At 31.5% G+C, this 21,276-nt stretch overlaps 1 protein-coding gene across 1 annotated transcript; it reads left to right on the top strand.

The window, feature by feature from the left end:
* Positions 1 to 16,921: 16,921 nt before the first annotated feature.
* LOC121130340 (cuticle protein CP14.6-like) lies at positions 16,922 to 17,851 on the top strand. Its single transcript, XM_040726095.2, has 2 exons — positions 16,922 to 16,989; positions 17,043 to 17,851. Exons 1-2 carry the CDS (start codon positions 16,978 to 16,980, stop codon positions 17,640 to 17,642), a joined length of 612 nt encoding a protein of 203 aa, XP_040582029.2. The 5' UTR covers positions 16,922 to 16,977; the 3' UTR covers positions 17,643 to 17,851.
* The last annotated feature ends 3,425 nt before the right edge of the window (positions 17,852 to 21,276 follow it).

The following is a 21,276-nucleotide window of genomic DNA, read 5'->3' as shown; positions in this document are numbered from 1 at the left end:
GTGATAAAATGTATACTAAGGCAGTTTCTAAATGCCAAAGGAAGAAAAGATATATGGGGTCGTTTTTCCCTGTACGTAAAAAAAAATGAAACGTCCTAATGAAAATCCCTTTATTTACATTGATATTTTAATTTGTAAAAAGGTCTTGAACAATAACACCTCTTTCAGCTAATCATACGACTTAAAGTGAAGGTTTAGATATACCACAGAGGATGTCTTTCAAAAATTTTCTTTACATTCATTGTCAACTTTTATTTTTCGTTTTACGGGTGTAATTTCTAAACTGATAATTGAAACCGAATTATATACAGTAGTCGTTTTCAATATATGAGTCATTTAAAGATAATGCCTCCAAAAGTAGGCAGAGAGATTTTAACACCACCGCGATCTATTAAAATGGACAAATAAGAAGAAATGAACGCTCCAACGCACTGTTTTTCCTTTTATGAACTTACAGGTGCTCTGTATCTCTACATTCCCCTGCCCCTAAAAAATAGCAACCTTATGAAACAACACTGAAAATAAGTGTTGATTTAACAAAAAAAAAAAAAAAAAAGATTCGCTAATTCAAACCATTTTTATCATAAAAAAGGATGTTTGAGGCTATAATATAATAACAGCTCAAGGACTCTTCAGTGTTTGCAAATAATAATGGTGATGCCTTCATTACTATTCTTAGAATTTTGTCCTATTGACTTTAACTGGATATTTGTATGGTTCTACTTTTATTTTTGCAACTATTTCCAGTTCATGACTTCATCTTTATCATACACTTCGTGATAAGAAATAATGGAGTAGGAAGATAATAAGATGGAACTTGCTTCCGGACGGAGGTATGTGGAATAGACTGTCCCATTTTCGGGTGAATATTTTTCTCCTTCTGCACACAGACCTTTTCTGATGAAGGCAATTAAAAAACAGACATTGACAAAGTTAGAGCTATCTTATGTCCTTTTTGGTCTGGTACAGAACATTTGTGTTTGAGAACATATATTTTTTTGGTCAAAATGAGCCTATTGTACCTTCCGGAATATAATGCTATGAGTAAAAAAACTTCATGGGTTTTTGTATTCGGTTTATATGTTGAAGTTATTGTGCACCCAGCTTTTAATCACTTAATCAAAAAGACTCCAGTACTATGAGTCTGAAACTAATAAATTTGTGAATTCTAGTACATGTCCTTATCTGTCTTTTATTGTAAATACAATAGCTGAAATGACGTAGTTACTAACTACGATCATTCAGCTGTTCAACGAGACAAGATACCGGAATACTAAAGCTGAATGTTTGTCTCTAGAACGCATAACAATCAAGTATTACCGCGTTGTCCATTAAAATCTGAACACTTTGAATTTCAAAATTCAATAAGATACAATTGAATTTATTAATAATATAATTTCAACAAAATTAATGTGGATGTAGTCTTCTTTCATGGTATCCCAGTGCTGGCTGAGAGTAGCATTGAAGCCTCTGTGTTTGAAAGACGTACACTGCAGGTCTTCTCCTAGACATGCATTCCAAAAGGTATAGTCGAGGAGATTGGTGTCATACTCATAATGTAGGGGGGTCAAAAATGTCGGAAAGAGTTAAAAAGAACTCAAAATATTCATTCTGAACTCACTTAAAAGGGTCTTAAAATGGAAAAGGTTTGTTTCTTTTACTTTCTTTCACTCCTCCGAGTTCAGCTTGACCTTTTTGACAGATCCCTTATTTCTGTCCAACGTTTCGGACTTGCTGACGGTGTATATGGGGGTCTTGTAGACGCCCAACTGCATGGAATATGCGAATGGACGTTCAAGTATCATTTTCTATACTTGTATGTTAGTTAGTGAGCTCAGATTTATTTTGTTTTGTAACTAATTGTTTATTCTTTAATATATTGGAGTATGAATTAATTATTGAATTATTAAGTGATCAGATTTCAATAGACAAAACACTATTAGTTAAAACTAGCTTTCATTACTTTTTTAGCTCTTATATTCTTCAATCTTTGGCAGGAGTGAAGGTCCTTATGACTTAAGGACCGATTAATAATTTCTTAGGACCTTTTCATACTAAAAAAAGGACTGAAGAAGAGGGGAGGAATGATTAAAAAATCAGTCATTGGAATTGAACTGTATTTGGTCAACATTGATCATAATACAAAATAATGTTTCTGATTTTTGTTCAACAATCTTCCCTTCAACTACAGGATGGTCGTAAATAAACTTACAAAAGTTGAAAGAATGGTTTCAGTGTCATAACTTTTTTATTTATTAGACTTTGATTTTGAGAATTGTCAAATTGAGAATTCAGTAACTTCTATCCGAGGTATTCAAAGTATTTTCCTTTTATTGCAATGACAGCCTCAAGACGTCACTGAAAGATGGAGCAAGCTGGAAAAATCTCTTTCATTCATGGAGGATACCTCCTTGATGAGTGACTTTATGGATCAATGCAGCCGCATTAGGTGTTGTTGAACTTGATATCCACGGTTTCTCACAAATAATAACAATAATAAAAATATGAAGAAGAAATAGGCCATTGTCAAGACTCAATATTTTCAAATATGGACTCAAGAAAGAGTTATTCCTGTGAAATCATTTTCCAAGCTATCTGAACGACACTTGACAAAAAAGAAGAAAAATAACAATACTTTATTTATTTACAATTGTCAAACTGAGAAAAAGGATTGCCAGATGTCGAAAATAGGCATCAACATCATTTAAGATTTTCCGGCCATCATGTAAGGCTAAATTTTGATATGATATGTTTAATAAAACGGAAAAACTTCAAATCATTGAAGAGCATCTTAAAAGCTTTTTATCTGATAAATATTATATTAAAAAATCTACATATACAATTTTTTTTTCCTTTTTTACTCTTATAGTCCTATTTAAGCAGGTGTAAGAGGCCTGACAAATTAGGACTTAAAAATACTTGTTTTTTCTTAATGAAAACGACATGTAACATAAAAATTGACTTGACATGCCAATGCCATTGTTTTGATTGTTCTGAGCAGATAATGTATTTTTGATGGGGAAGAAAAATATGGACCCCTAAATGGAACAACTTTATGCACATTATACAATGCATCTTCATAAAATGTTATTTGCATCTCTCTATGATATCATGCTCTTAAATTTGTAATTGTTTTATGCATATAACTAGAGACGATTTATTGAGTTGATTTTCTTGTTTCTATTTTTAAAACATATGATTATTCACAAAGTAATAGTTATCATTTCACGCATTTCTCAAACTATTCTAAGTTTATTTTAAATGTGAAGAGATAAAATAACTGAATGGAACTGGTAGCCAAACAACATACCTCATAAAGCTTTGCAACAAAATAGCCAAATGTGCTTGTTTGCATGAGAACAAACGATGTATCATAATATCATCTTCCCTTATGTAAGATATCAATTTTTTTATGAAGCCACTGTATCCATTTTTGCAATTTTCTTTTATTTCGTTTGAAACTTTTGTCTTCCCTTCACAGAATTTACATTGTGAATTTAGTTAAAAGGGTGAATTTATAGAATCTGTGTTATTAGTTAAAAAATAAATATCGCTACAATCACTACCTTATACAAATATTGATCATGTGGTCTTTGTTTTGCGATTTGATTTAAAAACCACATTTACACCAGGCTTTTGAACTATTTTCAATTTATTAATTGCCATATTCATAGCTTTAAAAAGAGCCTTACCAGTTTCAAAAATCAGTGTTTATATCTCTTATATGTGGGTTTATTTAAAAATTCATATTTATTATTTTTTTAAAACCTAAATAATCGATATTGGCGCTAAAAAAAAGTCAATATCTCATGTGTAGGATGGATATTTGTGGTGCCATATAACTTCCTAAATAGTAAGTAGTTTAGATGTAGTGCTGTACAGAAGGACTAGCCACTAAATATTAATAGTCATGGAATCTTGAAGAAGGCAGTTAGGGGCCTGATCCAATGCTTAAGTAGATTTGAATTGTGATGAGAGGAAAGAACAACAAAATGATTATAATTTGTGATAACCGTTTGAAAACAGCAATGACGAGATTTACTTACTTTTTAAAATATCGATTTCTACAAATTCCATACCTATAGCCTGTAGCCTTTTTTTAACAACCAAATTTGAGCACATGTGAAGGTAGGACGTTGTTTGTGGTGTTGGCCGCTAGCCAGAAGTAATTGGCATCAGTTAAAAAATATTGCATCAATTAACGAAGTATTTATATCACAATCGTGGAAGAAGCGAAGTTTTCTTGTTACAATCCGCTGGATGAGACAATGGGAATATTGCAAACTTCTTCAACCTAGACAGGTACTATGTCTGAGAGTCAGGAAGGAAATGAAAGATTCGGGAGTTGACTATGAAGTAACGGCATAGTGTGCTGATTACAAGATGAGATCAGACTGGCAGAGAATTAGGAATTCATTGCAAATTTGCAAAAAATCATTCATGATAAGCCATACAAATCGATGAGAGCCATTGCCAGATATCTCAAGAATTCTAAAAGGCTGATCAGGTAGAAGATTTACGAAAGAACTAATCCAGGTTGCGAAGAGCTCAAGTTTTGAGAGAAAATACAGCCATTAACCTTGTTGTTAGAATTTTTTGTTGAATTTGTTGGACCCAGTGTTTGGCCTCTGAGCTCACTGGACCTCAATCCTGTGTACTACTTTGTTTAAGGCACAGTTTAGTACACACCAACAGATCCTCCTGCAATATAAAATCCATACTGATGTCCAGGATCTTAAAAGATTTTCAGAATCTTTTAAAGAACAATGTCATCAATACCTACTCTTGTTTCCGAGGTCGAGTCGAGGCCGTGATTGACGCCAAAAGTGATTATATTGAATAAAAGAACATTTTTTTATTCAACTTTTATTTGGTATTGGTATTTATTAAATCGAGTGATACCTTAAGGAGAAAATCAATATTTAAAAAATAGTGTTGGTTGTTAGATAGAGATTGCACCAAGTAATTACTATCACTATTTCAAATCCATATAGGACTAATAATATAATATAATAGTCTCCACCTCTGAGCGCCATCTCCGTGAAGAGTGACCATTAGTGTTGAGACTGGTTCCAAGATTGACTTTTTTCATTTCGGTCTAACATCATTTTTTCTAAGCTGATTTGGACCTATTGCCTATATTTTAATTTAGACATATTATTTTGGTTCTCACTCAATGGATATAATTGTTCCCCTTCCTAATGATACGAGATATGTGAAATGAAACACCTGTAACATCCTTTTACAGTACTGTACTGACATTCACAATTTTGAAACAATGATGACGTCATCAGCAATTCATCTACAAAATCGGTTCAGATCGAATTTTAAATGATATTAATCAAGGCCATTTTTTTTTAAAGAGAGACCGTTCTATATCGAATTATTCTATGTGACCAGTCCAGATTGGCCTTCTTTAAAGGACATAATTTGTTTGGTTCATACAAAGTATAACGGTCCTTGATTGGTCTAAGATTGAGAGACAGAAACAGTAAACAAAATGTGAATTATTATATTGTTGACAAAAGTATCTTCAGTTAATTAAGCGTAAGATGATCCAATTAAAACTTATAACCATATAAGAAAATATTTAAAACATACATTTAGGTACAAATTATAATTGAATAATGTAAACATTGGAGTGATTTAGTCTCTATCATCGCATTATATTTTGGAGGGAATTTGGTTTAAGGAATTTTGGGCAAAAAAAAACAATTAAAAATGAAGCTCAAAAATCCATAGCTATTAATAAAATATTATTTTTTTGAAAAAAAATTTCTATTATTACTTTTTTTTTTCAAAATCCATAGCTATTTAGAAAAAATTATTTTTTTTTTGAATTTTTCTTTTAAAAATCATAGCTTATTGAAAAAAAAAAAATTCAAATAATTTTTTTTGAAAAAATTTTTAAAAAGGAAATCTGGCATACTAAATTTTAAAAACCCATAGCTATTTATAGAAAAGTTAAATTTTTGGGAAAAACATTTCAAAAAAAAAATTCAAATTTTTATTTGATTTCAAAAATCTCTCGCTATTGACGAAACAATATGAAAATTCATAAGTCTTCCCAGAAAAGTACAATTTTGGAGTAAAAAGGAAAATAGTTTAAAAATGAAATTTCGATTATTAAATTTTTTGGAAAAAATTCAAAAATTCGCAACTATTCAAGAAAAACTAAACTTTTTGAATATAAACATAAAACTTTAAAAAATAAAATAAAATATTTAATTTTTTGCTTTGCTGCATAATTTGCGCGAATGACCCATTTTTTTGTAGTAAGAAGCAAAAATTCCTTAATTTGGGGAGGCTCTAGCCCGTGCAGACCATCCCTTGCGGATCTCTCTCATAGGTGTCAGTATGGTCGTACTTTTCTATACTTTTTCGATTAAAAATAAAACAAATAGAAAAAAGACTTAGTAGAACGCAAAAGCTCTAGCTAAAATCAAAGTGATAATAATGTATCTCAATTTGTTTGAAATTTTTGGTTAATAAACATTACGAACAACATTTAAAAAAAAAAAAAAAAAAAAAAAAAAAAAAAAAAAAAACTTTAATTGAGGCTGAAGAGTATATTTTCTAAAATTTTTAAAATTTCAATTATTACTTTTTTTTCTTCAAAATCCATAGCTATTTAGAAAATAATTATTTTTTTGGAATTTTTCTTTTAAAAATCATAGATTATTGAAAAAAAAAAAAAACACATAATTTTTTTGAAAAGTTTTTAAAAAGGAAATCTGGCATACTAAATTTAAAAAAAATAAAAAAAACCCATAGCTATTTATGGAAAAACTAAATTTTGGGAAAAAAATTTCAAAAAAAAAAATTCAATTTTTTTTTTTTTTTTTTTAAATCTCTCGCTATTGACGAAACAATATGAAAATTCATAAGTCTTCCCAGAAAAATACAATTTTTGGAGTAAAAAGGAAAATATTTTAAAAATGAAATTTCGGTTATTAAATTTTTTGAAAAAAATTCAAAAATTCGCAACTATTCAAGAAAAACTAAACTTTTTGAATATAAACATAAAACTTTAGAAAATAAAATAAAATATTTAATTTTTGCTTTGCTGCATAGTTTGCCCGAATAGCGAATTTTTTTTTGTAGTAAGAAGCAAAAGTTCCTTAATTTGGGAGGCCCTAGCCCGTGCAGTCCATCCCTTGCGGATCTCTCCCATAGATGTCAGTATGGTCGTACTTTTCTATACTTTTTCGATTAAAAATAAAACAAATAGAAAAAAGACTTAGTAGAACGCAAAAGCTCTAGCTAAAATCAAAGTGATAATAATGTATCTCAATTTGTTTGAAATTTTTGGTTAATAAACATTACGAACAACATTTAAAAAAAAAAAAAATAAACTTTAATTATAAGATGCTCAAGTATAAAATAAAGAAAAACCTTTAGTCTTAATGGATTAATTATTCTAAAATTATTAATTTTTTGTAGTTAAAAAAAGATTCTTTTTAATTATAAGATTCTTATCATTCTTCTAGTTGGTTGTTGGTTGAAGTCCGTCTTCTTTAAAGTTTCTATAAATTTTGAGAACAATAAAAAGAATAAGATATATCCTACCTGTAAAATAAAAATGCATAAAAAAATTTATCCAATAAAAAAAAAAATATATAAGTATTTCAAATATTAAATTTTGTAGAAATGTAGAAATCTTTTATAACAAATTAATTTTTTTTGAATAGCTGTGGATTTTTGTCATTTTTGTCCAAGAAATTACATATTGACTTTTGATTTTAAGAGACACCCTACTCTACAGACTTCAAATTAATTAAATCAATCACATTTTCAGCATCAAAGTCCCTATTGCTAATATACATAAACACATACAGACGATTTAACAAACAAAATGTGAATAGAATCTGTAAAATGATAAGATTCAAGCGGTAGATCCCAAATTGCAAATAAGGAAAAGCCACACCTTTGTATCAAGCAACCTGACTGGGTGTTAATAGTTGGTAATAAAAAGGAGTAGACAATATGTCTAGGGGTAAGAGACCTATGTATGCATGCATGATGTATGTTTGACCTTTTGCTCTTTTTCTTTAAAAAGAGCAAAAGAGCAAAAACAACAGCCAGACGACTTTAATTAATAATTAATTTAATCATAAATATCAAATGTCATAAATGGTCCATTAAAGGAATGTTATATTATGTTTATACTCATCAAAGGAAAACAAAGCTTTGGTAATTGATACTCGCTTATAATTTAATAATGATTCTCTATACTCTATTCTTTTTGTGGAAGATAAAATATCAGACAATAAACATTGGGGTAAGTAACTATCTGTTTGATATACATACAGGGTGCTTACGAAAAAATATCCGGTGGGATAATTAAACATTTTTATACATAAATGCCCTTTTAATTGGTTAGATGGCGTTGTACTCAAGTACACAATATAGTATTACATTGAGTGACGTGTCTATCCTTATTGTGGACTGAAGACTGCAGTCCCGTCCATTTCAGTCTCGGTTTGGTCTAGTTCAGTCCTAAAACTGATCAAATTCGCTCCCTAATGGCGTCAATCAATTTTTCTTCTTCTTTTTAATCAGTTCTACAGGGTCGTTTAGCTGAATCCGACCATCTTTAACTACATCCTGAATAATAACAAAATCATTTAACTCGGGCATTTTAATTTGCTTTTGCTTTAAATTATCTGTACAAATTGTAATTCAAACCAATTTTTACCTATGAATGAGGCTCGGAGTAATAGCATCATTGAATTTGCTGGCGTGGAACACAATCCCGATTTATTCAAACTTGGGAATACAATTTCAAACTTCTACTTGCTTCCATTATTGATCTGGATGCAGTTAAAAGTATTCCAGATTGACTTAAACAACCCTGTAGTTGTAGAAGGACCCGTCCCAAGAACTGAAAGGACCAATTCTATGACGGGAATATACCGAATAAGTATTGATTGACACAATACTAATTACAATTAATACATTTGACATAGAAATTGTCTTTGAAGTTCATATGTATTCTGTATATTTCTTGCTCTTGAAGCGACTGTGAATCCAACCTATGCACATTGAGCTTAAGGAAATAATTTGTCTTCATTGTGTTGTCCATTGGGCTACGTCTCTCCATTCACTGTTTATTTTAAAGGTCAAATTTGAGACCAATATATTTTATATATTTCATGACTATAATTTAAAAAAATTCTTATATTCTTACAGCCTTTCTTATTTTATCAGTAATGTTTCTCTTAATATGAAAGTGGGGACTCAATCTTTGCCTTAAAATTTAATTACCATTCCATCTCCGTTATTTTTCAATACGATCCGTTATTATGCAACGAAGCGAGCACTGTAACAAAAGAAAAAAACATTTTTTTTCCCTCTCTTTTCTCTCAGTGTAAACATTTCAGGGTAGCAATTAAAAGGGCAAAGCGTTTACGATCTCCTCCACACCGGGTTCAGTGCCAAAAAGTCTGCAGAGATCGGTGGTATCTTCATCCTGGAAGGTCAAGAAGTTGTCCCATACAGCCAATAAGAACCAAAACTTTTGATCTACTTCAATGTGACCCTCCTCAAGCCCTGACCTTAATACCCCCGACTTTGCTGTTTAAGATATCTTGGAGAAGAATATCTGCTGATCTAATTTTGCCACTGTCATGACAACGTGGTACGCCATGGACATGGCTTTCATTTTCAAGAGCTGCAAATCTGTTTGCAGCGTGATGTGGCTATCATACATGTGAAGGAGGACATATTATTTATATAACTATTTTATCGACATTTTTGATGATTGGTCTACCAGATCGTGCCTCATGTTCGACATCCATATTACCCAAACAAAATCGTTGCAACGACTGCATTGCTATTGCATTCAATACTTTATTAGTTCCATAAACAGCACACAAAATTTTGGCCGCTTCTTCCACCTTTTCCCTTGGTACAACTAATATTGAAAGGGGAAAAAATATTTAAATTTTGTTAAAACATATATCGAATTTTCTTAATTTAGTGATGCTATTGCAAGTTTTAGGTACTCACCCAGTAGATATATTTAATCCTCTCTAGCTCCAAAATTCAGAGGGCTCAATATCACCCCTATTGAAATCTAAATTGAAACTCATTCCAATCCACGTGATAAAAAAAAAATATATATATCCCAACTAATTGATCTTTTTGTTTATTGGTCGTCTATGATATTTAACAAGTCTGACTTTTTTTTACGAAGATCATTATTCGCTTATTAACTAATTGATCAATTCATACCTCTAATCTAATTTACTGGTTCAAACGACTAATTTATTTGATAATTATGTTACTAGACTTAGCATAAAATGTTTAACTCAACAAATTTCAGAACTTATTATATAATTAAGATATTCTATATATAAATACTTTATTCGTATTCAACTATGTGGTTGAGTTGTCAGGCCCTTTGGTAACTGTTTTTTACCTCAGCTAATTAAAACGTTAATCTAATAGATTAAATTAAGCTTATATATATAATTTACTCAGCTGTTGTTATTAATTTGTTTTAAAGATGATCAAAGATGTTTAAAGATCTACATGGATATGTTGCGAATTGCAAAGAGATATGGGACTTATTTATAAGCATATCACAGTTGATGTAAATAATATAAAATTGAGGGAAAATATATTTGCTATCTGAATATGTGTTTTTACTTTCCAAAGCTGTTATTAGTATTATTTTATTCTGGAACAAAAAAAAAAAATAAGCATAAAGTAGTGACTAGTACGTGACTGAAAAAAAGTAGTATAGGGGATTTGTTGCTCAGTTATATTTATAAGTATAATTCCTTGTTGGCTCCGAGAAGAATTGATGATCGACATCGCTGTCTTTACCAAAAAATGTACGTTTTATTTAATGTTACGAATAGTTCACAGCTGTTTCAAACTCAACAACCAATTCTCCTGAGCATGTGGCCCATTGAGCTACATCGTTCCATTACAGGATATATCTTATCTCTAGTGGTACACATTCTATTGTTTTCCCAAACTGCACTAATTAAGAATTCTTCTACGATAACAAATCAATCAACTCTAATTTTAATTTGCAAATTTTAAATTTATCAAAATAAATAACAAAAAATCGTTAATAAAGAAATAAGCAGATTGTAATTAGTTTCATAGAAGAAAATATTTTGTGGAACCATTTTTTGGTATTATTTATTTTCGACAGGACGTGCAAAATCCACAATTGATGGCGACTGACTGTATCTTCAAGGTAATTTTGGAATTTTGACTCTAGATTTGTACCACACTTGTCCCATTACTATTTCCATAGCTTCACTGTGCCATCTTATAAAAAAGGAAGTTATCTTGAAACATCCTGTATAAAAGGATTTAAGAGCAAAGTCGTCCTGATTATAATTAATGATATTAAGAGTATGTATGTAGTTGATCTCATGAAAGGCAAGTTTGAATCATTTATATAAATCAATTTAAAAAGATTCAGTTATATTTAAGAGTAGTATTTATCTACTAGCCAATACCATAAGTCAATCCCTTTGTCAGATAGACTAAAAAACAAAAAAAGTTCAATAATATTTCCTTCGAGATTTTCTTCATATAAATCATAAATTCGTTTCTAATAATAATTTTTCGTTCATGTGTCCATTTTTATTTAATTTATTTCCCTTGTCTGTTACTTTCCAAGCCTTCATTTATCATACTATGCAATATTGCACATATCCCATGAATTGTTAAAATGTCTAAAGACATATATAGTACAGGGTTGATCTTATCTAGTGCTACACATTTTATTATATCCAATCCGGAATAACATTGTTGATAAATCATCGAGGAGGAGGACAAGACATCTGATCTCTGAATGGGACTAGTTGAGACGGTTAGACAGAGCAAATGCTTTTATAAATTTTCTCAAGGGCAACAACAATTGGGGCAAAGTTTTTTGTTTTTTTTTGATGAAAAAAAAATCGCTCTTGATGGCACTGTGAATAAGCAAAACAGCGTCTACATCACGACTGAACATTCAAACAATGTCTCAGCTTGAGTGGGACATGTCTTCAAGACAAAAAAAAAATCAAATGGCTAGTACAGGGAATGCCTGCCCTGTCATTTTTGTGGAGATCAAGGAGTGGCTTAATGTAGATGCTTACATTCAACTTCAGGATAAGAAAGTACTACCTTGGGCCAGAGAAAAGTAAGGAGACAAGTTTGTTTTCATTCAAGACGGAGCTCCAGGTCATCAAGCTCCTAAGACGCAAGACTTCCTTATAGACAACTTCCAGACTTTTGGGACTTTGGCATGTCGTCGCCCTCCTCTCCATACACGAACCCTACGTGCGTCTGGAGGAAAGGGTGTGTGCTACTCCTCACAGGACTGTCCAATCTCTAGACGCTTCCATCAAGAAAAAGTTGACCAAGCTTGAGTTTGACAACATAGTCAAGGTCTACAAGGGATCGTACGGAGGCAATTAGTAGAGCTGAGGGCTTGTGCCGGTTGCTATTTTCAGATGATTTTGATAAATAAATTTCATAAGCAAACCTCTTGTTTACATTTTACTATTGAGAAATTCAAAATTATAAAATGTGTACCACTAGATAAAATCAACTCTCTGCATAAATTCCTCGGAACGGACGTTTCTTCAGAACGGTGCGTTGCAAAAGTAAGTATAATATTAGTTGATAATTGTCGAAAATGCAAATACATCTTAGTCACATAATTTGGACATCACTAATTATAATACTCTTAGTAATATTTTATTGAAAACGTAGCTATACATTTGTACTTCTAGGTGATATCCAAAATTTCTTCATAGAAATAATACAACAACCAATATATATATACGGCGACGGATCAACAAGAAATTGTTTTCTTGTTCTTATGTAAACAGAGTATAAGTGTAGGATAACTTATTACTTTGTTTATCTATCAGAAATAATAAATTCTGAAGGAACCATGACGTATCAAGTGAGACGAATACATAGGTTTTTTTTTTTGTATAAGTTAGAAAATGTCGAGGTCTAAGGTGTGACACAAAAAGATTGTGGCAGGAGAAATTACCGTGTATTCCATAGGAACAAAAGGACTGCCAATACAAAACTCAACCAAATAATGTCTCCCCTCTTCTTGATGACTTCTCTCATTACGCCAGGCATGCTTGCAACCGGATTCTTCAAGATTTCGGGGTCTGGAGTTTGCCACACACTTTTGACTTGCTGTATGAGCTTCTCTTTGTATGTGTAAGTGGTCAGGCTCTAGCACTTCTTCTTCATAATTGCAATATATTTTCAATTGGATCTAAGTCAGGCCATTGGTCTTTCATCCAGAACCCAGAAAAATGCTCAGAACACAATTTCTGAGTTCATTTGGAGGCATATCATGGAGCATTGTCTTGCATGAAGATTGACTCCCATTGCAGGAGAATAATTTTGACGGTGCTAATTATTCCCTCAGAGCTGTTATGTGTGAGTGCAGGCAGAACAAACTTTTCCAGAATCTCATTCAGATAGTACTCACTGTGGATCCTCCCAGACCCCAAATGCACACCACACCATTATCTTCAGCGGATACATAACAACTGAGACAGGGGGAACATCTTGCTTTTTCCTGGTACAAACCCTGTCATTTGAGCAAGGTACCTGGAAGAAGCTCTCATCCGACCAAACTACAACTTTCCAGTCCTCCATACACCACCTCTTCTTCTCAATTGGAAAGGCCAACCTTTTCTAATTCACCTGCTCCGTAAGCAAGGGGTTGGAGGACCTGTGGTAGGGCTTGGTGCCCAGAGTGTCCTTCTAGTACCTTCTTTCTGTCTTCCTAGAGATCTTGTATCTCTTTGATGTTAGCCGGACAATTTTCGGGTAGACTGACGTTTTTTCCCAACACTTTTGGGTATGACCTGTTTTGCAATTGGCGAGATTGAAGAAGGACGACCGAGAATTGGTTTATCTTTTTGACTCTGACCACGCTCATGAATTGCCCCGTATCTCTCAACATATCTCAAACTGACCACAAGTTATTCAGCAACAAACTTCTTTTAAATTCCACCTAGTAATTTGTCCACGGCAGCCACCCTCATTTTGGAACTGGGAGATATTACTATTTCGGATGGCAATTTTTCCCAAATTGTTACTTGTACTCAGGAACAGTAAAATACAACTTACTTTAATTTTTGAGAGGATCTATTTATCAAAAAACATTCAAAACAAGCAAGGAAAAGTATTCTATTAACATCATTTTGTCTTAGCAGGAGGATACCAAGTAACATGGTGGAAAGAGTGAGAAATCGAAAACGACGATCTGTATGTGTCACCCATTACTTCTCTTCAAGTTTTATCAATTCTTAACCCCAGTGGTTTAAATAGAAAAGAAAAATTTGAAAAAACACAAAACAAAAAACAACAACAATATATTGCTTCTACCCTTCCGTATTTTTCTTGTTGCCAATTCTTAATTATCATGGGTGGATGTATTATTTAGATATTACTAAAATATAAGTATTCTATTGTACATAATCCAATTCAAATGTAATTATATTACTTATAACTATATAGCAACCAAGATATTTTAATAGATCAAAAATGATAATATCTATGAATAGTTGTTAATTAGATAGAACAATGTTGACATTAAATAATGCATTTTAAAACAAAGAGTGTAAAAATTGTACAATATGTTGTACAAGTTGCAACTTGTACACAACCTGGACTTCTTACAAAATATAAATTGAATTGAAATCTTTTATTTGTATTAGTAAATATTTAAATCAAAATCATAATAATTTTTTTTAAAGGTCTTACTACGTCGAGTCCCCAGCTATAAGTCATACAATAGTCAACTCATAAATGAAATTAGCTGAAAGGAGAATGCACTGCCTCTTTGTTTCTTTACAAAAGCTGATTCTGCTTGCAAATTCTTAGTGCTCCAAATGTTTATTCTTTGAACATGAATTCCTTATTGCTCAGCTATGAATATATTTTTAACAGGGTTGGTACTGTACGGGGTTGTACTGCCGTTTGGTTCTGTACACTTTTAATATATATATTATCACATATCAAATATTATAATATAATACATTTTGGTTGTTTTTTTCTAATTAATAGGTTTCGATAGTGAGATTTTAATCTATATACATCATTTTATGAAAGAAATAATTAATGTACTTATTTATGTAAAAAAAAAAAAAAAAGGTAATGACTTATAAAATGACAAAAAAATCCCAGTGGTTGAGGGATAGCTGAAATTTTTTTCTGAATGTTTCTAAATAGCTTCCCAACACTTCTCAACTATAGGTACATCTGTATAAAAAAAATATTTTTTTCTTGTATTTACCATAAAATATAAAAAAGCTTTGCTTTTTGCTAAAAAATTGTTAATTCGTGAATAATAGTGATATATAACCAGTGTATATTTTATATTAAGCTTTGTTTTTTATGATTTAAAAATGATTTATTTGTACGGAGTAAATACATCATAGAATATCAAATTTTTTTTAAAACTACATTAATTCTATTAAAAATATATTTTACTAGTATTCCGTACCGAAATGTATACCGTGTAAGGTGTCCTGCACTTCTTACCAAACCGTACCAGCCCTAATTTTTGTTATATCTTGCAACCTTTCATCTTAAAAAAAGTAGAAAATTGTGCCTAGCTTAAAAAGTGTTCATTTGTGTTCTGTAGATAAACGTAGTCTATAACACATGGAAATTGTTTTTACGTAACGTTAAAATAGTTGATGTCGACCATCTTGGTGTCATAAACAACTAAACTTAATAAGAATAAAATATTTATCAGACAGAAAAGTTATCAGCATCGACGTCCCCAGTCATAGTAGGAACAACAGATTGATTGCTAAAAGTAAGGTCTAGAAAGTTCTAAAGTACAATAGACTTTGCTATTGTTTCGAGCAAGCACGACTTTATGTCGTCCTTTTCTATTCCAAAAGCCTAAAATCCTACACTATCCAGAAGCTGTATCTAATATCCCAAAATTAACCCATTTGATCTCGATAAAGATAATTGCCATCCCACCTCCCTAAAAGTACAGCTGTTTAGTAGAAACAACGTGCATACGAAGCTGGATCCTACAGACGTTAGAAACGTCTTTGTCATATTCAGTGCAGGATTTAGAATTTTCTTTCTATGCCTAGTTTGTTAAATAAAGGACACAAATACCTTAACCATGCTACTCTCGACATTGATTTTGATGACGTCAAACTTTATCTGGATTTATCTGGTACACGCTCTAAGCAACATTGTCTATTGCCTCTCCAGTTCAAATCCTGGGGATGTATCCTCTTCCTTATATTTACTTCTACAACTTTTTTATATTTCAGTTAAGTTTTAAAAGATATGAAATCCTTACTGACAAATTATATTCTCCATTAATGATGTACTTCCAAGTGGCACTTTACATGAATGACTAATAATAAAGGAACAAATTAAAATAGAATTCAATAACTGATTGGGAATTGGAAAAAATTTCTTTTGAATATAACATGATTGACACTTTTGATTTAATAATTATGACATTTACACTATGTAGAGTAAACTTTTGTTTTATTTCGGGGTTGTCGTCCTGAGCAAGGAGACTCATTAAAAGAGTATCAATTTGTACTTACAAAATAAAGAAAATCTAAAGTTATAAGTAATAATTGAAAAAATATGTAACCTTTTCAAAATAAATTATTAATAAAAAATTAAAAATGCTCAGAGGTATACCTTCAAATATGTTAACCTTAAGAATTATTGTAGCAAAACTAAATAATGTCCACAAATAATTATGATGATTGGAGTTCACTCATTCAGTTAGAGGGCGTGCAATGTTTTGCCAAGTTTGTGTTTCCATTTCTAAAAATAATTTTAGTACCTTACTAATATCTTTATCTGTTTTTTTTCTTTTTCGCCAACGTGGAAAGAATTATTTTTATTATTGATATTTTTTATTTCTTTTAAATAGGAATGGAACTTTACCAGAAGGCATCACTTCCATCAGAGTCTTCACTCAAAAAAACAAACATGAACTCCTTTGTAAGGAAACTTAATAAATTGATAATTTCCATGATTCAATATCACTATTTCAGGTCGTTGCTACACTCCTCTTGAGCTCAGCTTTTAGCGTTGATGCCACTCCCATCCAAAGAAGAGTAAGAGATGCTCCTATCAGCGGATATGGTGTAGACTATGTCGGTCAAGGGCCTTCTCATGTAGAACCTTCAACTGGAGACATTGTTCCCATCATCAGCGAAACAAACAATGCTCCTGGAACCCTTGGAGACAACAGTGACTTCCAAAACTCCTTCGAAGCCGGAAATGGAATCAAGCAACAATCTGCTGGATCTACCCATCTTTTAGGAGAAGACTCTGTTGTTACCATGACTGGATCTTACGAATATGTTGGTGAAGATGGTCAAACCTACGTCGTTGACTGGATCGCTGATGAGAATGGATTCCAACCCTCTGCCGCTCACCTCCCCAAAGAAGTCCCCATCCCATTCTCCGAAATTGCTGAAGCTGTCGAAGCTCAGATCGCTTTTGCTGCTCAAGAAGATGCCAATGGTGGATCTCCTTCCGATGGTAGCTTCCAAGAGCAATCTGCCTTATTCTCTGGTGAATTTCAAGGACAAAGCCAATCCTTTGATGCTTCCAACTCGGTTCCATCCCTTTCCACCTACCAAGCCTAAGAAGTTTTTTGAACATCCTATGAAATTCTACATTTCTTCTTTTGATCTTAAAAAAATGAAGGAATCCAATTTCTAAAGATTAAACTTAAGCCTCCAAGCCTGTCCCTCCCCATCTTTTCTTCCAACCAAATATTATGTATATTTTTATAAAAAAGAGAGCAAATTAATAATCACATATTATAAAATAAATAAAGATTAAAACAAGAAAATATCCAGGACTCTTTGTTACTTTCAATAGGAATGGAATGTATGAAAGGTCAATAATAATTTAGGGAGGGTATTTTAGCTTTATTTTGACATACTATGACGGGAAAAAATGGCACTGACCTCATAACTAAGATGAGCAAGCCAATTTAAGGGACTGGGTCATTTTATCACTCGTGATAGAGTATCATCTATATCTCATTTTGTCGTGTGAATCGCTTTTCCTTGTACAGGCTTAGCGACTTGTGAATTCCTATCTTTTCTACAATTATACTGTTTTTAAATTATGTATATTGAATATACAATGATAATTTTTCTATAATTTAGCAAAATAATGGACACAATAGCTATAAATTGATATTTTTGGCCAGTTTATTAACTTAAATCTCTATTCAGCATTCCAAAATGTGTTTCACAGAATTTATATATGTATAAATCTACAACATAATCTTTTGAGACCCCTTATAAAATCCATTATAGTACCTGAAATATAGATAATACTTTATATCACGAGTATAAAGAAGGGACATGGTATTATTAAATAGTTCTGTTTGCCTTGATTATGAGACACATGACCTTTTTTTAATAATATGTCTAAATAGGATATTTGAAATCTATGAAAAAACCAATATTGATCAAATAAAGAATTTGCTCATACTTACAAAATAATTGATATTATGGAAAAAAATTTGCGCAGAAACGTCATATTCATTTATGAAATAACGCATACCTCCTTTTATACAACGTTTGAGTAAACAAAAACCAAGAAATTTAACCCGCCGTTAAAGAAACCTCATTTTTATAATGCAGTTAGTGAACTGGATAAAAAATAAAACGTATTTAATTATGAGATAAACTGTTAAACGATTATAACAATTATGTTACCATAATTTATGTATCCTTTTTTTAAAACTATTCCATCCATTTTGTACTCGTAAGTTCTATATATAATGTCAAACAATTAGGGTAAAAATACTTATAGTATTGGTCAACTAACTTGTGGCCTCAAAAAATGACCCTTGCTTTTGTTCTGCCTAGGCATGGCCTCAGTCATCACATTAAAAAAAAGAAAAATTAAATAAACCAATAGGATTAACAAAAGAACGACTTTTCAGCAATTTAGTAATTTAATCTAATAAAACCCGATTCAAATTCTTAAATTCATGAATAATTTCTACACATGACACTTACAGGGTGAGGACTGAAAAATTATAAAATTTTAAAATCCGTTTTCACTTCTACATATTTGAAGTCCAGGGGGCTCAAATCGGGTTAGGAAAAAGACCAGAAGTCTTACAGCCAGAAGGCAGCCATGTTCTCCCTTCAGAACTGCTACACTTCTTGGACGTATGTGCTGGGGTACCGTCTTGTGTAAACAGGTAGTTGTCCTTGGGGAACATGCTCTTCAACCATGGCAAGAAATGGTACTTGAGGACCAACAGTTGACAAAGAAACAACATAATTGTGATGTTTTAAAGATATCATTGTATGATGCCATAACACCGTGTCCTACGAATTTTTGCTACACTGTCCAACAATTTGAGATAATGACGTCCTTTTCTAACCATAGTATAAATTCCCGCCTTTGTTTTTCTCTTTTTGTACAGAAGATTAAGATATGCAATGAGGTGAGCAAGAAGGAGTTTTATCCAAGTCCAATTCAATTTTCAGTACTCGTGCTAGAAGGTCAAGATCAAGACCGTGGATATCATTCATAAAAATATTGGAAATAAACTATTTTTAAGAACTTTTACGACTCTCTGTCTTTAGAATGGGGAAAAATCAGCTGCCAATACATGGTATTTGTGGTTTACTCTGTTTTTTTTTAAACCAGGAAGTTTACTTTTCTCTCTCATAAGACAGATTAAACTACACTATGTGCCCATTCCTTATCATTTGAAAATGATTTTTTTCTTAAATTCATAGGAATATTCTGTATGATGAAGGTATGATATATGGATTTGAAAATATAGGAACCACTAGGTAATCGGATGCAAAGGATTTAGTCATCCACATCCGCAATAATTGATGGAAAAAATTCCTAGCTCAATTTCAAATAGCCCCAAGAATTATGCTCCTGGGGACGCCATGTAAAGAGTGTGTTAAGTTATTCAACACCGCTAGACACCATTTTTTGAATAATCTCAGTTACATATTTATAAGTTTAGACCTGAGGGGTCTGGATGACAATAATGTTGATATAATTATGGCGATAATACTCTTTTGTGCATCATTGAAAAATAAGGATCATACTTCTAAAGCTATAGAAAATGATTTATTATAAATTGTAACGGGTAAACTAGCAAATAATATAACTATAACATAGCCCATATATTGCAGAAGATATTCTTGCAGTATTAATTACAGGGGTTGAAAGATCTACCCGTTCAAAATTGAAGATTCCTCTGACGATTGATGGCGCTGGAGAAATGACCTTTGATATTATTACTTATAATCCATGAAACTCATTTAGACATTTTTTGACATTGCGGAGGATTAGGAGGAACTTGAAGAAACGAGCTGGTTGTTAGCCTAAATATAATTAGGCTCTTACTATAACATAATTATATTTAAGTGGGTTTTTTGTTATTTATTTATTTCTAAGTTGACGGGATTGAAAATGGATGTATGTTATATTGTTTTAGTTTATTGATTTTTACTCATTAAATATGTAATGCATATTTTGTTATTGAGATGCTAATTTTTATGAAATTGGATTTATGGATATTTATGCATGTAAGCCTTAATTTGTTGAATAAATCTTAAACTATAGTGTTTCAAAAATGAGATTTTGAGGCAATGGAATAAGTATTTCCAAGTTCGTTAAATCTTTATCGAATTAAGTCCAGATATGTATTTTGTTTCTGGTATCTGTTCATTGTACCAAAGCTACATAGCAACAAAAATAAAATTCAATCTAGTATTAGTATATTTTGTGTATTTGGGGGGCTTATGATTAGATAAGCGCCAATAGTTCCGCATTTAAGTATTCTTCAAATCATCTAAAATTCCTTAACTTTTATAAATGATTTTGATTTAATATGTGTATTAAAAAGAAATCCATTATTATTAAAGGATTAAAAAAAATCAATTAATATTCGATCCCCTTCCCAATCAAAACATTGTATTCACAACATTTAAGAATTTCTATTATTTTACCTACATTTGTATAAATATGGCGTATTTTCTCTTTACTGCCTTAATGACGTGTTTAAACAATTCTGGGAAAGTCAATCAAAAAATTGTGTGAACAGTTTTTTTACCACGAAACCTTACTTTTCTAACACCATCTAATATAAACTGATCGCACTACAACCCGAGATACTCATCACTAAAGCCATCTATTTGGAAACAATTTTTTTTTACAAAACCTATTATAATTTTATAACTCAGTTAAATGAACTAACACATAATATCGCATAGATTGGTA

This window comes from Lepeophtheirus salmonis, chromosome Z, assembly GCF_016086655.4.
Source record: "Lepeophtheirus salmonis chromosome Z, UVic_Lsal_1.4, whole genome shotgun sequence".
Lineage (NCBI taxonomy): Eukaryota > Metazoa > Arthropoda > Copepoda > Siphonostomatoida > Caligidae > Lepeophtheirus > Lepeophtheirus salmonis.
This window is presented reverse-complemented; position numbering and strand designations above follow the sequence as displayed.